Genomic DNA, 18,961 nt, shown 5'->3' with positions numbered 1-18,961 from the left:
GGAACAATAAATTCTAAACGGTATTTACAGACATAAGTCTAAAATGATGTCAAGATGTAATAATATATACAATTCCAAAGAGATACAGTGTAGCCAACAGAATAATACGTTCAATATCAACCTGATTGAGACGATTCTCTCTGATTTTCACCTTCTACAATTCGAACCCTAGAATTGCAATATCTTCCCTTGACAAGTCCTGTAAGTGTAGGGAATACACTTAAAATTCCTCACAAGAAAAAAAATAAGAACAGTGCAACCAGTAGTAAACGCTATAAATTAAGCCTTCTGAGAGAAGACGAGCTGCGATCTCTTTAATCATTTCTTGCACAATAAGATAGATATTCATTCATACACATCATTTCTGTGTTGTGAGTTTTGATTTTTATATATTTAAAGAGGAACCTTAATACAAAAAGCCTCGAAGCCATAGACCAGTGGGACCACACGCAAACCAACACGCTAGCCCCGACCGATCCAACGGAATCGACAACTAAGACAAATTACAATCTTTAAACTCTTGCTTTCTCTTTACATAATAAAAATCGCACTATATGCATTCCTTCGATGGATATTCAGTACTGTTCTCCTGCAAGTAATTTCAATAATCAAAATTTGGATTTGGCTTTTTACAACAAGGGAAACTGATTGCAAGTCTAGTTAATTAATGAGTCATTGTTAGAACCATACCCAATTTTCATTTGTCTTGTTCCAATCACAGCCATCGGTTGTTCGTAGGGCCATACCTAAAAGAAGAGCACCGTGTAAGTCTATGTCCATAAAATGTTGAGCGAGGTGATTTAACCTATTAAGTTAAGTTCAACAGAACTACGATCATATTAGGTAAAACCAAAGGAAACAACTTTGTATGTAAATTAGCCATTCTTTTTCAGATGTTGTGCCATCATATTTTTCCAGTGTTCATGCACGGGCAAGAACAATTTGTATCTGCTGTCCGATGATCACATATTGCTACAATGATTACTAAGGGAACAAAAGATAACAATTCACAAAATCAAGATCGAGCAAAACCGAATAACAAGTTATCGAACTCACTTGTAGAACTCCTTGGGCAAATCGAACGTCCCGTTCTTGTTTCATGAACAGTGGAGACACTCCGTCATTGAGTGTAATTATCGAGAAGGACCCAATTGTCGATCTTTAAGCTTCTCAACCCTTACGTGTATTTCTGATCTGCCTCCCTGTTATGACATATTTGGTCCAAATTGTTATTGACTCTACTCTCTTTCCCATCAGAGCTCTACATCAAAACCAACCGTATATCAACCAAAAATCTCAAGATTCAACCATATATATAAAACATGATTAAATTCTCACATATATATATATATATATATATATATATATATACATGTAACAAAAAATAGTTGGAACTACAAAAAGGAAGAAGCATAGAAATAGCCTCAAACCAATAAAGATTCAGACTTTACTCATAACAGAAGAAGATCAAGCTTCAGTCTTTTTAAGAGAGAGAGAGAGAGAGAGAGAGAGAGAGAGAGAGAGAGAGAGAGAGAGAGAGAGAGAGAGAGACCTTTTTTTGAGGGAAGAAGGTTTGGAATGGGTGTGCGTGAGTTTGTTGTGGCTAAGATTGAGCTCTGTTTTCGCAGCAGCGAATCGCCGCTATAACACGGCCAAACTTTGCTGCTTTTAATTTCCGTGGATCATCTTCTTCTCGGCCATCGCGAGTATAACCTCTCTACTAGTATTACTATCTATGAACAAAATGGACAAAAAGTTACTAATAATCAATCAAGATTATCACCAAGATGGAACTCCAATCGGTGTCTGAAGTATAACAAACTGGATGCCAACAACAAATTCTCAAAACATATAGAGTGCATTAATTAATGAAAGAAACTTAAGAGAGTCTTCATCAGCCATATACAACGAAGCTAGACCGCATTTAAAACAGCAGAAATTAGTCTGGACTAAGTGGACTTCTCCTGATGAACAAGGGTTGGTAACTTTTATATATCAATGAAAATTAATTATGAATTTATGATAGAGTTACCCAGAAAACAGAAAAAAATTTAGTCAAACAAATAGATTAGAAAAATACCAGATGAGGAATCGGCTAAAAAACGGCAGAGATTCGGAAGACAGCTCCAATTTTCTCAGGAATTGGGGGAGAAAGAAAAGGACTAAACCCAAAATTGCAGTGAGGAAGAAGAAGCTTGGCTTTAACGTACGAGACTGGTGTAAATAATCCTTCAATTTTCAATCATGTTATGAAAAAGCGTGGAAGCCAGGCTAGACCGGACTGATTTAAGAGAACCCAGACAAATACAGATGACGAGATTTAAACTTTCCTTTCTCTTTACAAAATAAACATCAGACTATTTGCATTTGCAATCCATCGTTGTATGTTCAGTACTGTTCTCTTGCAAGTAATTTCAACAAACAAGAATTGGATTTAGCTTTATAGAATAAGGGAAACTGATTGCAAAAGAAAGCATCACCACCAGAGAAGGCCAGTAATTTTTTTTTTTTTAATATTAAAAGTGGATATTGAAATCTCCAAGTCAAAAGGCTAATGCAAGTGCTTGATATGGAGAATTAGAATATGATAATACTAAACATGATAATTTTTAGGAAGCAAGAAAAAATGAAATTACCAGGGACGTGTGTATAGATTGTTGTGATCCAAGCTCTCTCACTCCGTCTCGTCTGTTTGAATCCAGACACCATCTTTCTGCACGTATTCCCAATTGAAGCGGATGTTGGGGACATGCGAAATCTTGTGCCATTCCTTCCCGACCTCTTTCTGGCACTGCCTTTGCAATGTTTCAGATTCATATCCAATGGACAGCTCTTGCAGTGGCGTCATTTTCAGAAACTCTGGTAGTGTTTCAAGGCTTGGACAATCTCCAATCCACAAGGTGCGTAGACATGGCATGATTTTTGTTGTCGTCTTTGTGCAACATCCTTCCCACACTCTCCACTGCGAATTTCTAGAAAAAGAAAGCTGTTCCAATTTCGGAAATGAAATGACCTCTCGATCGGCTTCAGTGATTCCGAGGAATTCTTCACCCACCCTACACATCTTGGAGAACCTCTCCGGTGTCAGATCTTCCAGTGAAGGCAATTTCCCAAGCGGAGGTAAAGTCTCGCAATTCTTGAATCCATTTAATCTAAGACTGGTGAGATTGGAAAGAGACATCATCCAAACGGGCCACGCGGTGAGACCCAAGTAATTCTTAATTTCCAGACATTTCAAATTGGGATGTGGATGAATGGAACTCAGGATTTCGGTGTCGTTGTGATTGTTGCTATCTACGGATTCCGCCAACTCAGAATCGGATCTGAAGTGCAAATCCAACGCAAGCACATGCGAGAGGTTCAGCTTCGCGACATCATCCACTGTCAACCCTGTGTTTCTTCCACACCCTAGGATGGTTAGATACTCTCGAAACTGAAGGTGTTTCATTGTGATTAGATCTCCAATGTGTAGATAGGATCCCCTCTCCTTGGGCACCACTATCCTGTCTAGACTTTGCAAACCACTTATTTTTCCTAACCCTTTCGGAAGCCCCTCTAACTTCCCACACCCACATATGTAGAGATGTTTCAGGCTGACTAGTTTTGAGATGCACTCTGGTAGTGCTTTTAGACTCCTGCAAAAACGGAGTTTCAAGGTCTCCAGATTACAGAGGTCGAATAGTTTCTTCGGCAATTCTTCCAACTCTCCATTCCTCGTTAAGTCTAGATATCTCAAGTGTTTCAATAGACCAATATCCTCTGATAATCGTTTCAAATCGCAACTCTCCAAACTCAAAGTCCGAAGACATGTAAGTTGAGAAAACACTAACATCTTTTCTACCTCCACCCTTGATAGGAAGAAAAGCGTGCGCAAATTGTTCGCATTTCCTAATGAATTAGGAAAACACTCTTTGAGAGTCAAGTGACGAGTGTTTTCTTCTACCACCACCGCCCTCTTCTCCATATAAACGTATTCATCGCCCGTCAAAAAATGGGCAAAATCATGAACTATGTCATGCATTTTGCACGCAACGCCTCCATCAAATAGTTCACGGATTTCTTGAAAAAATGACCGCATAGCCAAACTCTCGAAACAATCTCGACCTAGTTTCCACGATTCTACTCCTCGGCCTAAGTAACCGTGAGACATCCACATCTCGATTAGTTCATCTCTCTGTATATCATGGTCTTGAGGAAACACCGAACAAAACAAAAAGCAGCGTTTTTCCAGCGGTGGAAGATCGTAGTAACTTAGCAGAAAAGGAGCAAAAACCTCCTTAACTTTAGCATCTTTTGACTCCCACAGTTGACTACCCAAAATGTCTTCCCACTGACTCGTCGTCTTTTTAAACCGCACAAGACTTCCAAGAGTTTTAGCAACTAGAGGCAAGCCTTTCGACTTAGCAGCGATTTTCCGGCCGATAGGTTCTAGCTGTCGACGCTCCTCGACTCCCTTCCCAATGAATGCCAATTGGCTGAAAATCGACCAGCAATGATCTTCACTCAACATTTTGAGACTAATGATCTGGTCTGTGGGCACTCCCATCATCGTCGCAACTTCTTGCTTTCTCGTGGTCACTAATAGCCGGCTTCCTCCACCCCCATTCCTAAGAGCTTCTGCTAAAATTTCCCATCTACTACAATCTACAAACCAGACATCGTCTAAGACAATCAGAACTCTTTTCCCCTCTATGGACTCATGAATGCATTTGATAACGGCATTCAGTGAAGAGCTTTGAGCAGAGCTTCCAAGACCAACAATAATCTCTTCACAGACCTTGATCTCATTGTAAGGATCGGAGACACACACCCAAACTAGCTTATCAAAGTGGTTCTTAACCGCCTCATGGTTAAAAGCAAGTTGGGCGAGAGTAGTTTTTCCGAGACCCCCCGGTCCCACAATGGGGATGATATGAAGGGACGATCTCCCATCATCCTCATCGATACTGCTCTCGCACAATAACTTGCCCACTAAAAGACTATTTTCCTCGTCTCGACCATGAACTTTGGTCACGTCGACAAGGGAGATTGTCCCAAGTGGCCGAGGCCTCTCAACAACAGTGTTTATGTTGAGATTGTACCTATTTTTTTCTTCGGAGATCCTAGCCAGATCTCCATTAAGTTGCTTAATTTTGAGAGCAATATCACGGCGCATAACGAGGCGACCGACTTTGGTGCAAGATAAGCAAGAGAAAGAAACCGGGAAACACACCTTCTTGTCTTCTTTTTTCTTGATCTCGTGCTGGAGAACTGCCATGCTCCAATCGTCCAGAACGTTCTCGACGTCCTCGGAAGCGTTCTTGAGCTTCTTAAGCCATCTTTTCACATCAGCGTCATTCAGTTGCTTCTGCTCAGCATCCTCGAGAACAGCTTGAATGTCCTCAAGACTAGTCTTCAGTTTTTCGACATCTTCTTTGACTCCTTTCACCAGCTTGATCTCCCCTCTGATTCCATCGATTGCCATGGGAACCAGAGTCTCAATCAGCAGCGAAACCACAGCTTCAGCCATCTTTCAACTTTGAAACTTTTTTCACAGCTCAACTCACTCACTCACTCTAATGCTCTCTCAACGCTATGTTTGTAATAGTATTAGATCAAGAAACACATATTTATAGTGCCTCTGACTGAAAGGACATGCTAATTTAATTAACATATATATGGCTGTCAAAAATGTCTCATCTTAGTAATAACATAATAAATATATAATGCACCAGGCCAGACCTACTCCCAAGTCTGGATCTGTTTAAATAAAAACTGTGAACATAATATATATCTTCAGATCCATGTGATAAGGAAGTTACACCAGACAATATAATTAAATATAAAATAGCAAGTTGTACAAAACAAAACCAGTTTATTAAAACTTAGTTGGACAAGTCTTCTTAAACAAACATATTTGATTCCGTAAAAACTCACAAATTGTTAAATATGGGTATAAGAACAATTAAGAGACAACTAAGGGATAATGGCTTAAACAATGCTTTAAATTTAACCTGAGACACGTAACAGTTAAAAAGTATTGATTCCGAGGAAGATAACGTAAACTAGAGTTGACAATATTTCTATATGTTAGATCCATGTGATAAGGAAGTTAGATCAGTCTGGATAAATTTAATATAGGAATAAATTTTATTTTTTAGCAAAAGGTACATAATATAGTTTTCTAATATAAGTCTTGTATAAGCAACAGCTAAGCATTTGCTAACATTTGTCAGGTACGTGAATCGTGTGAGATTATTGTAATATAAAATAAAAATTCGTGGAACCAACATCTTTTACAGTAGAGTTGACCGTAACTCATTAGAGCCGTTAAAAACCCAGAAGTTGTCGTTAAACAGGGACCTAAGAACAATTAAGAGACACGTAAGCGATACAATAATTGCTTAAACAATGATTTATGTTTTTAGCTCGAGAGATATACAATTACTAATGATTGATGAGGGAGTTACCTTGTCGAGCCTACCGTGAACTAGAGTTGACAATATTTTGTATCTAAATGCCCCATTAGGCTGTTATCCCATTATCGATTATTGTAATTTCTATCGATTATCGGAGCTTGACAATTGTACGTGCAAATTTGTTTCTCTAAAAGGAAAACAAAAATTACTCACATGCTAGCTAGCTCAGGAGTTCACTAAGATGATGTTCATTATGTCTTGAAGGTGTAATAGCTGGGTAAGTTGCTGCTCTTTATTAATGAAATGGCTCTCAATTTTTAATTATTTTTTTATAACTGTTTTTGAATTTCTAATGGTGTTTTTTTCACTATTTATTTGAATTCTATTCTAAATACTTTATAATCTTAAAAGGAAATTAAAAAAAGAATGGAGTAGAGTATTAGTTTTAGAGATGTACATAATTACAGTTTATAAAGTATGCACTCATGGGCAGACTTACATAAGCTCAGCCCAAGTTTTTTCGTATTTACACTTGATCTCTTTTGATTATAATTTTCATGTGTTTTATGGTTATTTTGAAATTCTCATAGCGATCTTATCGATTCTTGAATTTATTGTGGTACCGGTTATAGACGACGGACCGGATGTTCTATAAAATTATATAGTGATAATAAAAGAATAACCATTTTATGTATATGTGAAATAAATGTTCGTAAAGATATCAAGCTCAAAATCTCAAATCACGTTCGTACACAAAGTTCAACACAAACAAGATTCCTAATGTGAACAAGGATACAAATAAAATGTTGTTGTTTCGATATGAAATATGATATATATTAAATACCTTCTATGTACCGTTATGGCTGATCTTTTTTTTAGCAATAGAATTTCCACTTGATACTAACTAGATACCGATTATAATTATATTTTAAATCAGAGAGACTGGACATGCTAATTAAATAAGTGAAAGTGGCTATCAAAATATTGTATAAAATGCACCGTGCCAGCTATACTCTCAAATTTAGGTCTGTTCAACGAAAATAAGAATTGTTGAAGTTTAGAGAGAGTCGAACTGGAGAGAAGATAAAGAAAGAGAGACTTGGAGAAGAGAGAGAGTGTTCCGAGACTTTGAATATTTCTTATATTTGATATTAATTTGTCTCACTTATTTATACATATGGTGGGTACAAGAGAGAGTAATAAATACATGTGTAATACCTACTTCTAGGAAAAAGAGAATAATAAATATACACAGAAAGCAAGACATAAGAAATAACATGAGAAATAAATGCGACAATTTCCCACGAGGAATGAGTTCCAAGGAGAGGACTTCCGAGGCAAGCTTGTCAGCGAAAGGGCGAGCTGGCGAGCTCGACGCTGAAGGGCGAGCTGATGAGCTCGACGCGGAAGGGCGAACTGACGAGCTCGATTTCAACACTCCCCTTCAAGCTTGACTGTATATGTTGAGGAGGTCAAGCTTGCTACATAGCTCGGAAAAGGTTACTCGCGGAAGGGCTTTGGTGAGAATGTCGGCGAGCTGATGACCTGACGGAATGTATTCCATATCGATTATTTTTTCTTCAATCTTTTCACTGATGAAGTATCGGTCGATCTCGATATGTTTTGTTCTGTCATGATGGACTGGATTTTTGGCTATGCTGAGAGCAGCTTGATTATCGCAAAAGAGCTTGATTGGACCTTCGATGATGATCTTGAGGTCGTCGAGAACTCTCTTCAGCCAGATGCCTTCAATACTCCACTTGCTAAGGACCTGAGCTCGGCTTCAGCACTACTTCTGGAGACAACAGACTGCTTCTTGCTTCTCCAGGTAACAAGATTTCCCCAGACGTATGTGCACATGCCTGATGTTGATCGTCTGTCTGGAACATGTCCGGCCCAGTCTGCATCTGTGAATACTTCGACACCTCGACTTCGTCTTTTCTTGAAGGAGAGACCAGTCCCTGGGGCAGATTTGAGGTATTAGAGAATTCTCATGACTGCGTCCATGTGAGTTTCTGAGGGATTACTCATGAATCGACTTACCATACTCACTGCGAATCCAATATCTGGTCTCGTGTGAGTTAGGTAGATGAGTTTTCCTACGAGCTGCTGGAATCTTTATTTGTCGGTGGCGGCCTCGTTGGTGCGAGCTAGAAGTTTCACATTATTGGCATCCATCGGAGTGTCAACTGGTTTGCAGCCAAGCATGCCAGTTTCTTTGAGGAGATCCAACGTGTACTTGCGCTGGGAAACAGAGATGTCCTTTTCTGATCGAGCTACCTCCATGCCGAGGAAGTATCGTAGGCTGCCGAGGTCCTTGACTTCGAACTCAGATGAAAAAGTTTGCTTCAGCCTCCTAATCTCTTCCAGGTCGTCTCCGGTGATGACTATATCGTCCACATACACACTAAGAATGGTGTGCTTGCCTTGTGTGGAGATTTTTGAGAAGAGTGTTGGATCTGCTTGACTCTGCTCGTAGTCACAACGTTTGAGCACGTTGGTGAATTTTCCGAACCATGCTCGAGGGGACTGTTTTAGTCCATATAGTGACTTCTTGAGTTTGCAGACTTTGTTGGCTCCTTGATCTTTGTCAAATCCTGGTGGGAGTTGCATGTAGACTTCCTCTTCCAGTTCACCGTTTAGAAAAGCATTCTTCACATCGAGCTGGATGAGAGCCGTAACTCATTAGAGCCGTTAAAAACCCACAAGTTGTCGTTAAACAAGGACCTAAGAACAATTAAGAGACACGTAAGCGATACAATAATTGCTTAAACAATGATTTATGTTTTTAGCTCGAGAGATATACAATTACTAATGATTGATTGAATCCGAGAGGGAGTTACCTTGTCGAGCCAACCGTGAACTAGAGTTGACAATATTTTGTATCTAAATGCCTCATTAGGCTGTTATCCAATTATCGATTATAGTAAATTCTATCGATTATTCGAGCTTGACAATTGTACGTGCAAATTTGTTTCTCGAAAGGAAAACAAATATGACTCACATGCTAGCTAGCTCAGGAGTACATTATGTCTTGAAGGTGTAATAGCTGGGTAAGTTGCTGCTCTTTATTAATGAAATGGCTCTCAATTTTCAATTATTTTTTTTATAACTGTTTTTGAATTTCTAAATTCTTATGGTGTTTTTTTCACTATTTATTTGAATTCTATTCTAAATACTTTATAATCTTAAAAGGAAATTAAAAAAAAAATGGAGTAGAGTATTAGTTTTAGAGGTGTGTAATTACAGTTTATAAAGTATGCACTCATGGGCAGACTTACATAAGCTCCGCCCAAGTTTTTTCGTATTTACACTTGATCTCTTTTTATTATAATTTTCATGTGTTTTATGGTTATTTTGAAATTCCCATAGCGATCTTATCGATTCTTGAATTTATTGTGATACCGGTTATAGACGACGGACCGGATGTTCTATAAAATTATGTAGTGATAATAAAAGAATAACCATTTTATGTATATGTGAAATAAATGTTCGTAAAGATATCAAGCTCTAAATCTCAAATCACGTTCGTACACAAAGTTCAACACAAACAAGATTCCTAATGTGAACAAGGATACAAATAAAATGTTGTTTCGATATAAAATATGATATATATTAAATACCTTCTATGTACCGTTATGGCTGATCTTTTTTTTAGCAATAGAATTTCCACTTGATACTAACTAGATACCGATTATAATTATATTTTAAATCAGAGAGACTGGACATGCTAATTAAATAAGTGAAAGTGGCTATCAAAATATTGTATAAAATGCACCGTGCCAGCTATACTCTCAAATTTAGGTCTGTTCAACGAAAATGAGAATCGATGTATTGATCAGATCAAAGTAATAAGTAGGGATTAATATGATAATTTAATATGTGGGAAAAAAAAAGCAAGTGGTACAAAATAAGCTTAAAAATTAGCAAGAGAAAGTCTTCTAAAATAATTGGCCAAGCATCTGCTAACATTTGTAACGTGAAACTTGGAACATTATTACAAAATAAAATTAAAATTCGCGGAACCAACATTTTTTTGTTTTTTGTTTTTTTTTTTATTTATTTTTTAATGAAATGCAGAAAAAGCCTTTTGAGGATTCAACGCTAGAACGAGACGGAAGAGAACCTCAGCACCATAGAAAGAGGCAATCTCTTCTAAGGAATACTCACAAGAACATATTAACTCTATCAATCAGATCACTGTGGTTCAGTTCCATGGAATAAAGAGTGTTGAATCTTTTGAGAGAAGACGAGCTGCGATCTCTTGAATCGAACACACTCGTCATTTCTTGCCAGTGTTCACACATCAGGAATTACAAAAACAAAAAGGGACTAATAAGAAAGGAGTTGAAGCCTTAGACCAACGGATCGCACACAAACCAGCACAACTGTCACACAGATTTGAGTTTTGAATTGAGATACCATTTTCTCTAATATCCCCCGCAAAAATGCACGACCATTCCAAGTTAGCCATGAAATCAACAGTTGATCTTTTTGTTTCAGAATCTTAAATTGGGTATTGACATTCTTGAGTTCTTCAGATCGACCAACCTTTGCTGTGGTTTGGATCACACTGAAACGGACAACACATTTCATTACCAAATATTGACCAAAACATACTTGGATAAAAATTCAAATAATCATTCAATGCGTAAGAGCATTAATAAATGGGAGTGTGTTCACTTTCTTCCCATCTCTCTGACTTAAAATAGCCATTTCAAGCCTGCTGTTTGAAATATATTTCCTGTGAATGACTGCTATGTATACACGGATACTTAATATCAGCTGAACCTTACATGCTTTTTTGAAAGTAGATACTGAAGTCCTTTTTTTCTGGCTTTGTTTTTACCCTCTTTTATAAAGAATGAAGCTCTTCTTTTTCCTTGAATGAAATAACTTTAGAAAATATACCCCGACTCCTGCAAGTAATTTGAAATTTTCAGTAAACAAAAATTTGATCTAGCTTATAGAATAAGGAAAACTAACTGCTAGTGAAGTTGAATGAGATTTACCATTTTCCTGCCCTGATCAATAAATGAGTTACTCTTAACCAACTTTCACTAATCGTGTACCCATTGCATCTTCTCGAACTTCGGTAGTTAAATAACCCAACTGAAAATCAGAATTTCTTAATAACATTATAAATTGTGAACTTATGTAAACATAGTATAAAATCAAGCTATGGTCTATGCTCATCAACTAAGCTTCCATAAATTAAATCGAATACACTTCTTCGTAAGAAAGCATCGCCGCTAGAGAAGGATACCGTGTTTTTTTTTCCCGTGGAATCTTCAAAGTCAAAAAGCTAATGCAACTGTTTAATATGGATGGTAAGAAGAACATGAATTTTTTTTGGAATCAAGGACATCATGAAAGAGATTACCAGTAAGTGTATGAGTGATTATAGATTGTTGCGATCCCTGTCTATCAATAAGTTTTTCCCAAACACCATATTTTCGGTAGTCGTTTGCAGAAACTCTAACCCGACCGACCCATCCTCTGATTTTCGTCCCTTTCCAATACACAATTCAACCTCACATTCTCTAGACCGCCGTATCGCTGCAGCACTGATATTTTGGTGCAACTTTTTACCCGTTCTTGCTCTAACCTTCCACAACACATGACAAAACCAAATATTAACCAAAAGACACCGTACTTGGATTTAAAAAAATAATAATAGTCAGTAAATGTGCAATAACCTTCATAAAAGCGAGTTCATTAGGAACCCGACAGAGTCGCCTGTTTGAGAGGTACGAACTGAAGCCCAATGTAAAGACATTATCAGTGAATGACTGTCGTGTACACAGCCAGAGAATATCAGCTGAACCTGGAGATAAGAATTTTCGAACAACCTTTTAAATTGCGAAGTAACATAAACATATTAGAAAATCCAGCTAAGGTTCCATGAATCAAATTGAAACAACTTCTTCAAAAGAAAGCATCACTATGAGAAAGGAATTTATATTTTAATTGGATCTTAAATCTGTATAGTCAGAAAGCTACTGCAAGTCCTTGATATGGAGAATTAGAATATGATAATACTAAACATAAATATTTTTCTGAAACAATGAGAAAATGAAATTACCAGTAAGTGTAGGAGTGTGTGACCCATGTTTTCTCACTCAATCTCATCCGTTTGAATCCAAACACCATCTTTCTGCACGTAATTGAGATCAATCTCGATGTTGGGGACATGCGAAATCTTGTGCCATTCCTTCCCGACCTCTTTCTTACAGCGCTCTTTCAAAGTATCGCAGACAATGATAGACAGATTTTGCAGTGGCGTCGTTTGCAGATACTCCGGTAGTGTTTCGAGGCTTGCACCACCTAGAATGCTCAAGGAGCGTAGACATGGCATGATTATTGTTCCTTTTGTACAAGACCCTTCCCACACTCTCCACCGCCAATTATCATAGAAAGTAAGCTCTTCCAACTTAGGAAATGAAGTGACCTCTCGATCGGCTTCAGTGAGTCCTAGGAATTCTTCACCCGCCGTGCACATCTTGGGAAATTTATTTAGTTCTAGTTCCTTAAGTGAAGGCAATTTCCCAAGCGGAGGTAAAGTCTCGAAATTCACGAATCCAGTTAATACGAGATGGGTGAGATTGAAAAGAGACATCATCCAAGCGGGCGACACGGTGAGACCCAAGAAATTCTCAATGGTCAGAGATTTCAAATTGGGATGTGGATGAATGGAACTCAGGATTTCCGTGTCATTGTGGTTGTTATATCAAATTGAGACCCGTCGTTTTCTTGATCACCATTGCCGATGGATTCGAGATCGTCTTCACCATCAATGGTGTCAGCTTCGTCTTCTTCGGAGATATGGCTATTCTCACCATCGATAAGTGAATCTTGAACATCAATCTGAGCATTTCGCAGATGATCTCAATTTGCTTTTGCAAAAGAAAAAAAAAACCTACAAGTATGAACGAGGGGCTTGGAATATCATTACCTTATTCCAAACTTCGACCATATTATCAACCTTCTCTTTTGGAACTCCGATTTGCTCTAGAACGCCGAAAACGGTTGAGCGGTGCTCTTCGAGATTTGGGGCGATGGAGTCTAGCACATGCTGTTATGACAGTAAATATAGTGAAAAACATTCCTCAAATTGGTTCATTTTCAACTTCATTGATATATTTCATAAACCTGTCACCCACATTGCTTTTCACTACAACGTAATAGAATGAAATTTAATAAGCAATCTGTTACCGAAGTTTTTAAATTAGATTAATTTCAATTTATCGAGATCTCTCTCTACTTTGTGAGCTCATACCTCACAGATTTTTTTTGCAGTGGAGGTCAATATATAGAAAGAAATTAAAGAGCCGGGTGAGATTACCACAAGCAGATCAGCTTCCAATACTTCTTCCAGAGTCGCATGAAACGCTTCCACTAGCTGCAAAAATAGATTCAACATTGTGTTCGTAATGAATAAGGCGAAGAAGAGTGTCACAAAATGGGCAAAGAATAGAGTTGTTTACTGTTTAACGCTATCACAACAATATACCTGCACTGGCAAATCCGAAATGAATCCCACTGTATCACTCAGGAGGACTTTCCTTCTGGATAAGAGAAAAAATTGGCGAAGATAAGTCAAAAAATTCATTCTTCAAATTCAAGCCCATTACACGGCTCAAACATAGACCATTTCTTACCCCGATGGAAGAACAACATTTCTTAATCTAGGATCCACTGTTGCTATAACATCCTTTTATCCGTTTACAATTCAGTATTTTAGTGATATGTAGTTTGGTCTAGTAGTAATCTCATACATAGTCTACAACAAAACAAAACAAAAAATAGGAAAGAATATCATGATTTAGTATGCGTAACTCTTTGACCTTGGGAAGGAACATATTAATAAAAATGGATAAATTACCGAGAATCACTAAATAGAGGACTGTCAGAGTCGTGTTCTAGCAGTACAACTGAACTTACAATCTAAATCACAAGAAAAAGAAGTGTTGATAACGTACAGCGTTGGTATAGCCAAAAATAGCTACAGTGGGTAAGCCTTGTCCTTGTGAGCCTCCGGTTCTCTTCCGAGAAGCCCGCTGCACAGCTCTAGTGCGACGAACCTCTTCGATTTGTGCCGTCAGAATTTTTCGCCGGTCTGAAATTCTGAGACAACACTCGATAAGTAAGATAAGAAGTTCCACAAACGTAATGATACAGTAAATGAGTAATCCGAGAAAAGAAGATGTGAATCACATGTCCAAATAAACAAATGGTAACTCTATCCTTAACGTATAAAAACAAGATTATAAGATAAAGATATCATATATCATAGAAGTATATTATATCTATAAAATCTAAATCCGTGAAGTATAGTCATCATCTGCAACAAGAGTCAAGCTTAACAAACTGAAGTTAGTTCCCACTAGAGCCTAAACTACACAGGGTATATCTTGAAGTTAGTTCCAAGTCACTCACTATGATACAATTATACAAAAACACCGATTGTGAACCGGACCTTCGACGTTGAAGATTAATTTCGGTTTCACCGGCACCGCCAATAAATCCACGTCCACCACTTCCTCTCCTGAAGTCAAATACAGAACGGTCATAAATCTATAGCAATCAAAAACGCAGAACAGACTTTCAAAAGCACGTCGGTACATTAGAAAGCTAGAAGTTATGTTCTGAATCAATATTTTTTTTTCACAGCATACGAACTAACCAACACATTACCCCCGAGAGCTAACAACTTCAGTATCTCCGCCAGCCCCAAAAGTAAGCTTCCCATCATCGCCTCGTACACGAACAAGTCTGGTCTTCTTATACATTAGAGCTGCCAATTCGGCCTGTAAAAAGCTAGGCCCTTCAATAAAATAACTCATCCCATGAACTCGGAAATCGATCAGCAACTATTCCAAATCAAGGTCGAAACTGCGCACCTGTAACTTCCCTTCTTTTGTGCTGGCGTGAGCATGGAATATCTCGATTATGAGACCGACCCTGTCCAGCACTGGCTTTCCCCACAATCTCTGCATTGTTACGGACGCCGAATAAAAAAAAAAAGAGTCACAATTGAGAACCTTTGTCAAGAAAGCCAAACGAATTTACCTCCAAATTCCTCTGCTGAACCCCGCTCAGCATTGCATTCACGAAAACAGCATCAACTTCATCACCCTGGTTTGTATTATCACATATCAGTAACACGTTAATCAATACTGCTCTCTAACGCCAATCTTGTATGCAAAACGAAATAAGTTTATGCCTTTGATTCGACATGATTTAGGTGGATTTTAACATTTTCCACTGTCCCTCCACCAAAATACGTATCTGCACAAACATACATTCATTCAGAAATGAAAAAAAAAATATCGGCTTAAAGCACAGAGAGAGAGAGAGAGAGAGAGAGAGAGAGAGAGTTGAAGAAGCTAACCAGCGTGAGCCCTATGACCTCTGGCGGAGGGGTTTTGAACGACTATGTGCTCAGGAACCTTCTTCTCGGCGGCGACGACATGGTCGAAGTACTCTTCGCGGATTTCGCCGAGAGAGTCGGCGAGGCAAACAGCTTCGTCAAGCTTTGCCTGAAGCAACGAATCAGGGCGGAGTCGAGGCTGGACCACCAGAAGCGTCGCAGCGTCATCGCCGGAGCTAGCGTCCTGGGAGTACGGCTCTGCCGGAACCCTAATCCCGCCGGCGAGAGAGAAATCGAGATTCGGTAGAGAGAAGACCTCGTTAGAGAGATTGCCGCTCTCAGCATTTTTTAGATATTTGCTCAAATCAAGTATTCTTCTCAGACAATGTTAGTATTTTTAATTATATTTCTTTTTTCTTCAAAAACCCCAAGATTTCTAAAAATCCCAAATCAATGAACCCTAAACTACCGATAATCCGGATTCAGAGACTCAAATCCGAAGCCTATCAACGCATAACGAACAGGAGAGGACATTAAGCAATCCATATGATCGAACCGAAATGTTGAATCATCATCGAATTTATCATTTTGTCTTTAGCAGAATTTTATTTTGCCCCAACTAATTCCCACCCAAACTACTATTTTTTTTTCTACGCTGCATAGGGTCCTTTTTCATAAATACGTGATATTTCGATTTTAAAAAACGACAATCCTGGACAAAATATAAAAAAACGACATCGCTCGTTTCAGAAAAAAAACGACAGTCCTACAAAACGACATTGTCCAAAAAACGACAATCCTACAAAACGACATTATCCAAAAACGACAATCCTACGAAACGACATTGTCCAAAAAACTACAATCCTACAAACGACATTATCCAAAAACGACAATCCTAGAAAACGACATTGTTCAAAAAACGACATCGTCAGTTTCAGAACTAAAAAACCACATTCTCTTAAAAACGACATCATTTGTTTCAGACTACAAAAAAAAAGACAATCTTGAGAAAATGACATCCTTCGTTTCAGAAAATAAAAAACGACAATCTTGAGAAACGACATAATACCAAATCGTTCGTTTCAGAAATTGAAAATGAAAAACGACGAATTTAAGAAATATGAGGACTATCGAATGAGTTGATAATTATAGACGAATTTCAGCAACGAATTAAAGAATTTATCATGCTCTCTCTCTCTCTCTCTCTCTCGCCGATCACAGTGTTAAAAAAAAAACCTAATCAAACTCTAATTCCCTTTTCCCGAACCCTAATCCTAACTTAAGCTTGAAGCTCCTTCCATCTCCTATAATGGAAAAAAAAATTGTAATTTTTTTTTTTTTGAAACAGTAATCCAGTGCCTTGCATTATATATCAAGTCAACACGCAATTTATGTAGTTATTTTTCTTTGTCAAACAAAAAAAAATATGGAATCAACGAACTGAGTTAAAATTTCTCACAATGTAGAAGAAGACGGGATTTCTGGTCCAGAAACTGTATTGATTTATATGCGTTTGTTATAACAAGAACGACACTGCACTTTATAAGGAAACTTTAAAAAAAATATCAGAGAGCATTGGATTGGACGACTCACCAACCGTAAATTTATAATCAATGAGTAGACCTTTCCTGCTCCTATTTATTCCATCCACGAATCTGAGAAAACAGAACCACGGTCACTTATCTCTCATTTTTACACAAATATTTGTTGTCTGCTAAATTCATAGTAAATAAATATAAGGAAAATATAAAAAATAAAAATAAAGATTAACCATATGCGACACCAACGGAAAAAATCTTTATTAATATTGTTTTTAAGTCAGAGAGGGAATGTAACAGACAAAAGTGACGAATCCTAATAGACCCGTTCAAGTTACCCCGATATTACAAGTTTTTTTCATCAATATCATGAGCGTGTGTTGGTTTCATAAATAAATAAAAAATAAAAATAAAAATAATAGAGACTTACGTTTTTTAAATAGTAGCGTAGCCACCGAAAGCTAAAGATTGACGCTCAAACCACAAGAGTTTTCTCCCGTGTTCATCGTCCTTCAGTTTCATTTCTTTCACAGAACACGCCAACATGGTCTTTGCTACATATTTTGGCAATGTGGGTCTGACTGAGTCATCAGGCTCTGCGAAATCAACACACCCAAAATTACACTTTCAGAATTCACATAAACAATATCAGCTCTGAAAAAAAAGACTAGAACTCAGTAAAATCTACCTGGTTTAACCTTCTCAAGAGCTTCAAACAGAGCTCTCTCGGGCCTTTCAGTGCACCACTGAAATGAAATGTTTTCATGTAGTTTGACAATCAACTCAAGAAATGATTTAAATAAAAAAAAAAAAAAAAAAACTGAAATATAACCAGAACCCATCAGCCAGTTCAATTATGTAGGCCTATTATAGTAAAACCATGTAACCCAAGACAGCAAAACAAGGTTATTTAAATCAGATCTACATTTTTTTTTTTTTTTTTGTAATTACTGTAAAAATTAGTCAACTCTACTATTTGTAAAAACATCGAACAAATAGAGCAAACCAAATATCCTTTTAAAATGGTAAAAAAAAAACACAGACCAAAATCCTAATCACTTATTAGCATAAAAGAAACACAACAAGGACTTACAGCACCGAGCTTGTGAAGGACTTCCTCCAAGATTATGGAGATGATGACTATGATGGCCCAAACTTCGGAGACCGTCCTGGTCTGCATGTGATCGAGCTCCTTCGACTAACCTGTCATCACCGTTGCCGCTATGGCTATCCGACCAAACTCCAACCTCAGCAACAACGATGACAATCCATATCGCACCAGTTAGAAGCCGTAAATTCAAAATAATTTTCCAAAATAGTTATTGTACTTCATAAATTCACACCTTGGAGGTCTGATCATCACCGTAAATTTATAATCAATGAGTAGATGTTGCCTGCTACCATTTATTCCATCCACGAATCTGAGAAAACAGAACCACGGTCACTTACCTCCCAAAAATTTGTTGTCTGCTAAATTAATAGTAAATAAATATAAGAAAATAAAAATAAAAATGAACCATCTGTGATACCAACGGCAAAAAATCTTCATTAGTATTGTTTTTAAGTCAGAGAGGGAATGTAACAGACAAAAGTGAAGAATCCTAATACAGCGTTCAAGTTCCCCAAATATTACATTTTTCTTTATCAATATC

The 18,961-nt window shown here is 37.7% G+C and overlaps 3 protein-coding genes across 7 annotated transcripts in view; all 3 read right to left on the bottom strand.

The window, feature by feature from the left end:
* Positions 1-286: 286 nt before the first annotated feature.
* LOC149399098 (putative disease resistance protein RGA3) lies at positions 287-5,714 on the bottom strand. The gene is made up of 5 exons (XM_089612016.1): positions 2,637-5,714; positions 1,553-1,733; positions 1,057-1,261; positions 691-746; positions 287-589 (listed from the first exon to the last, which is right to left on the bottom strand). Exon 1 carries the CDS (start codon positions 5,507-5,509, stop codon positions 2,675-2,677), a length of 2,835 nt encoding a protein of 944 aa, XP_089468142.1. The 5' UTR covers positions 5,510-5,714; the 3' UTR covers positions 287-589; positions 691-746; positions 1,057-1,261; positions 1,553-1,733; positions 2,637-2,674.
* A 4,873-nt stretch (positions 5,715-10,587) lies between these two features.
* Positions 10,588-16,317, bottom strand: LOC149399097 (GTP-binding protein At3g49725, chloroplastic-like). The gene is made up of 18 exons (XM_089612860.1): positions 16,241-16,317; positions 15,793-16,145; positions 15,625-15,689; positions 15,471-15,536; positions 15,302-15,391; positions 15,096-15,208; positions 14,878-14,946; positions 14,381-14,525; positions 14,294-14,345; positions 14,060-14,102; positions 13,912-13,966; positions 13,744-13,800; positions 13,354-13,473; positions 12,484-13,265; positions 11,782-12,225; positions 11,411-11,510; positions 11,195-11,317; positions 10,588-10,971 (listed from the first exon to the last, which is right to left on the bottom strand). The coding sequence occupies exons 1-14, from the start codon at positions 16,315-16,317 to the stop codon at positions 13,098-13,100; spliced, it is 1,473 nt and encodes a 490-aa protein (XP_089468986.1). The 3' UTR covers positions 10,588-10,971; positions 11,195-11,317; positions 11,411-11,510; positions 11,782-12,225; positions 12,484-13,097.
* Positions 16,318-17,186: 869 nt separating this feature from the next.
* Positions 17,187-18,961, bottom strand: part of LOC149399093 (MLO-like protein 8) — a 37,819-nt gene continuing 36,044 nt past the window's right edge. For 4 of the 5 annotated variants that reach the window (XM_089612013.1, XM_089612015.1, XM_089612011.1 and 1 more), the window contains exons 6-10: positions 18,653-18,730; positions 18,403-18,556; positions 17,998-18,055; positions 17,740-17,905; positions 17,187-17,426 (exon numbers count right to left, since the gene is read on the bottom strand). The gene's annotated coding sequence lies outside the window, so the exon portion shown is untranslated. The remainder of the gene's footprint in view (positions 17,427-17,739; positions 17,906-17,997; positions 18,056-18,402; positions 18,557-18,652; positions 18,731-18,961) is intronic. The other variant, XM_089612014.1, reaches the window with a different exon arrangement.

The sequence above is a fragment of the Urtica dioica genome, chromosome 4 (genome assembly GCF_054948205.1).
Source record: "Urtica dioica subsp. dioica isolate 48M chromosome 4, U.dioica_male_clone48M_v1_H2, whole genome shotgun sequence".
Classification (NCBI taxonomy): domain Eukaryota; kingdom Viridiplantae; phylum Streptophyta; class Magnoliopsida; order Rosales; family Urticaceae; genus Urtica; species Urtica dioica.
The sequence above is the reverse complement of the archived record's forward strand: the minus strand, read 5'-3'. Positions and strand labels throughout refer to the sequence as shown.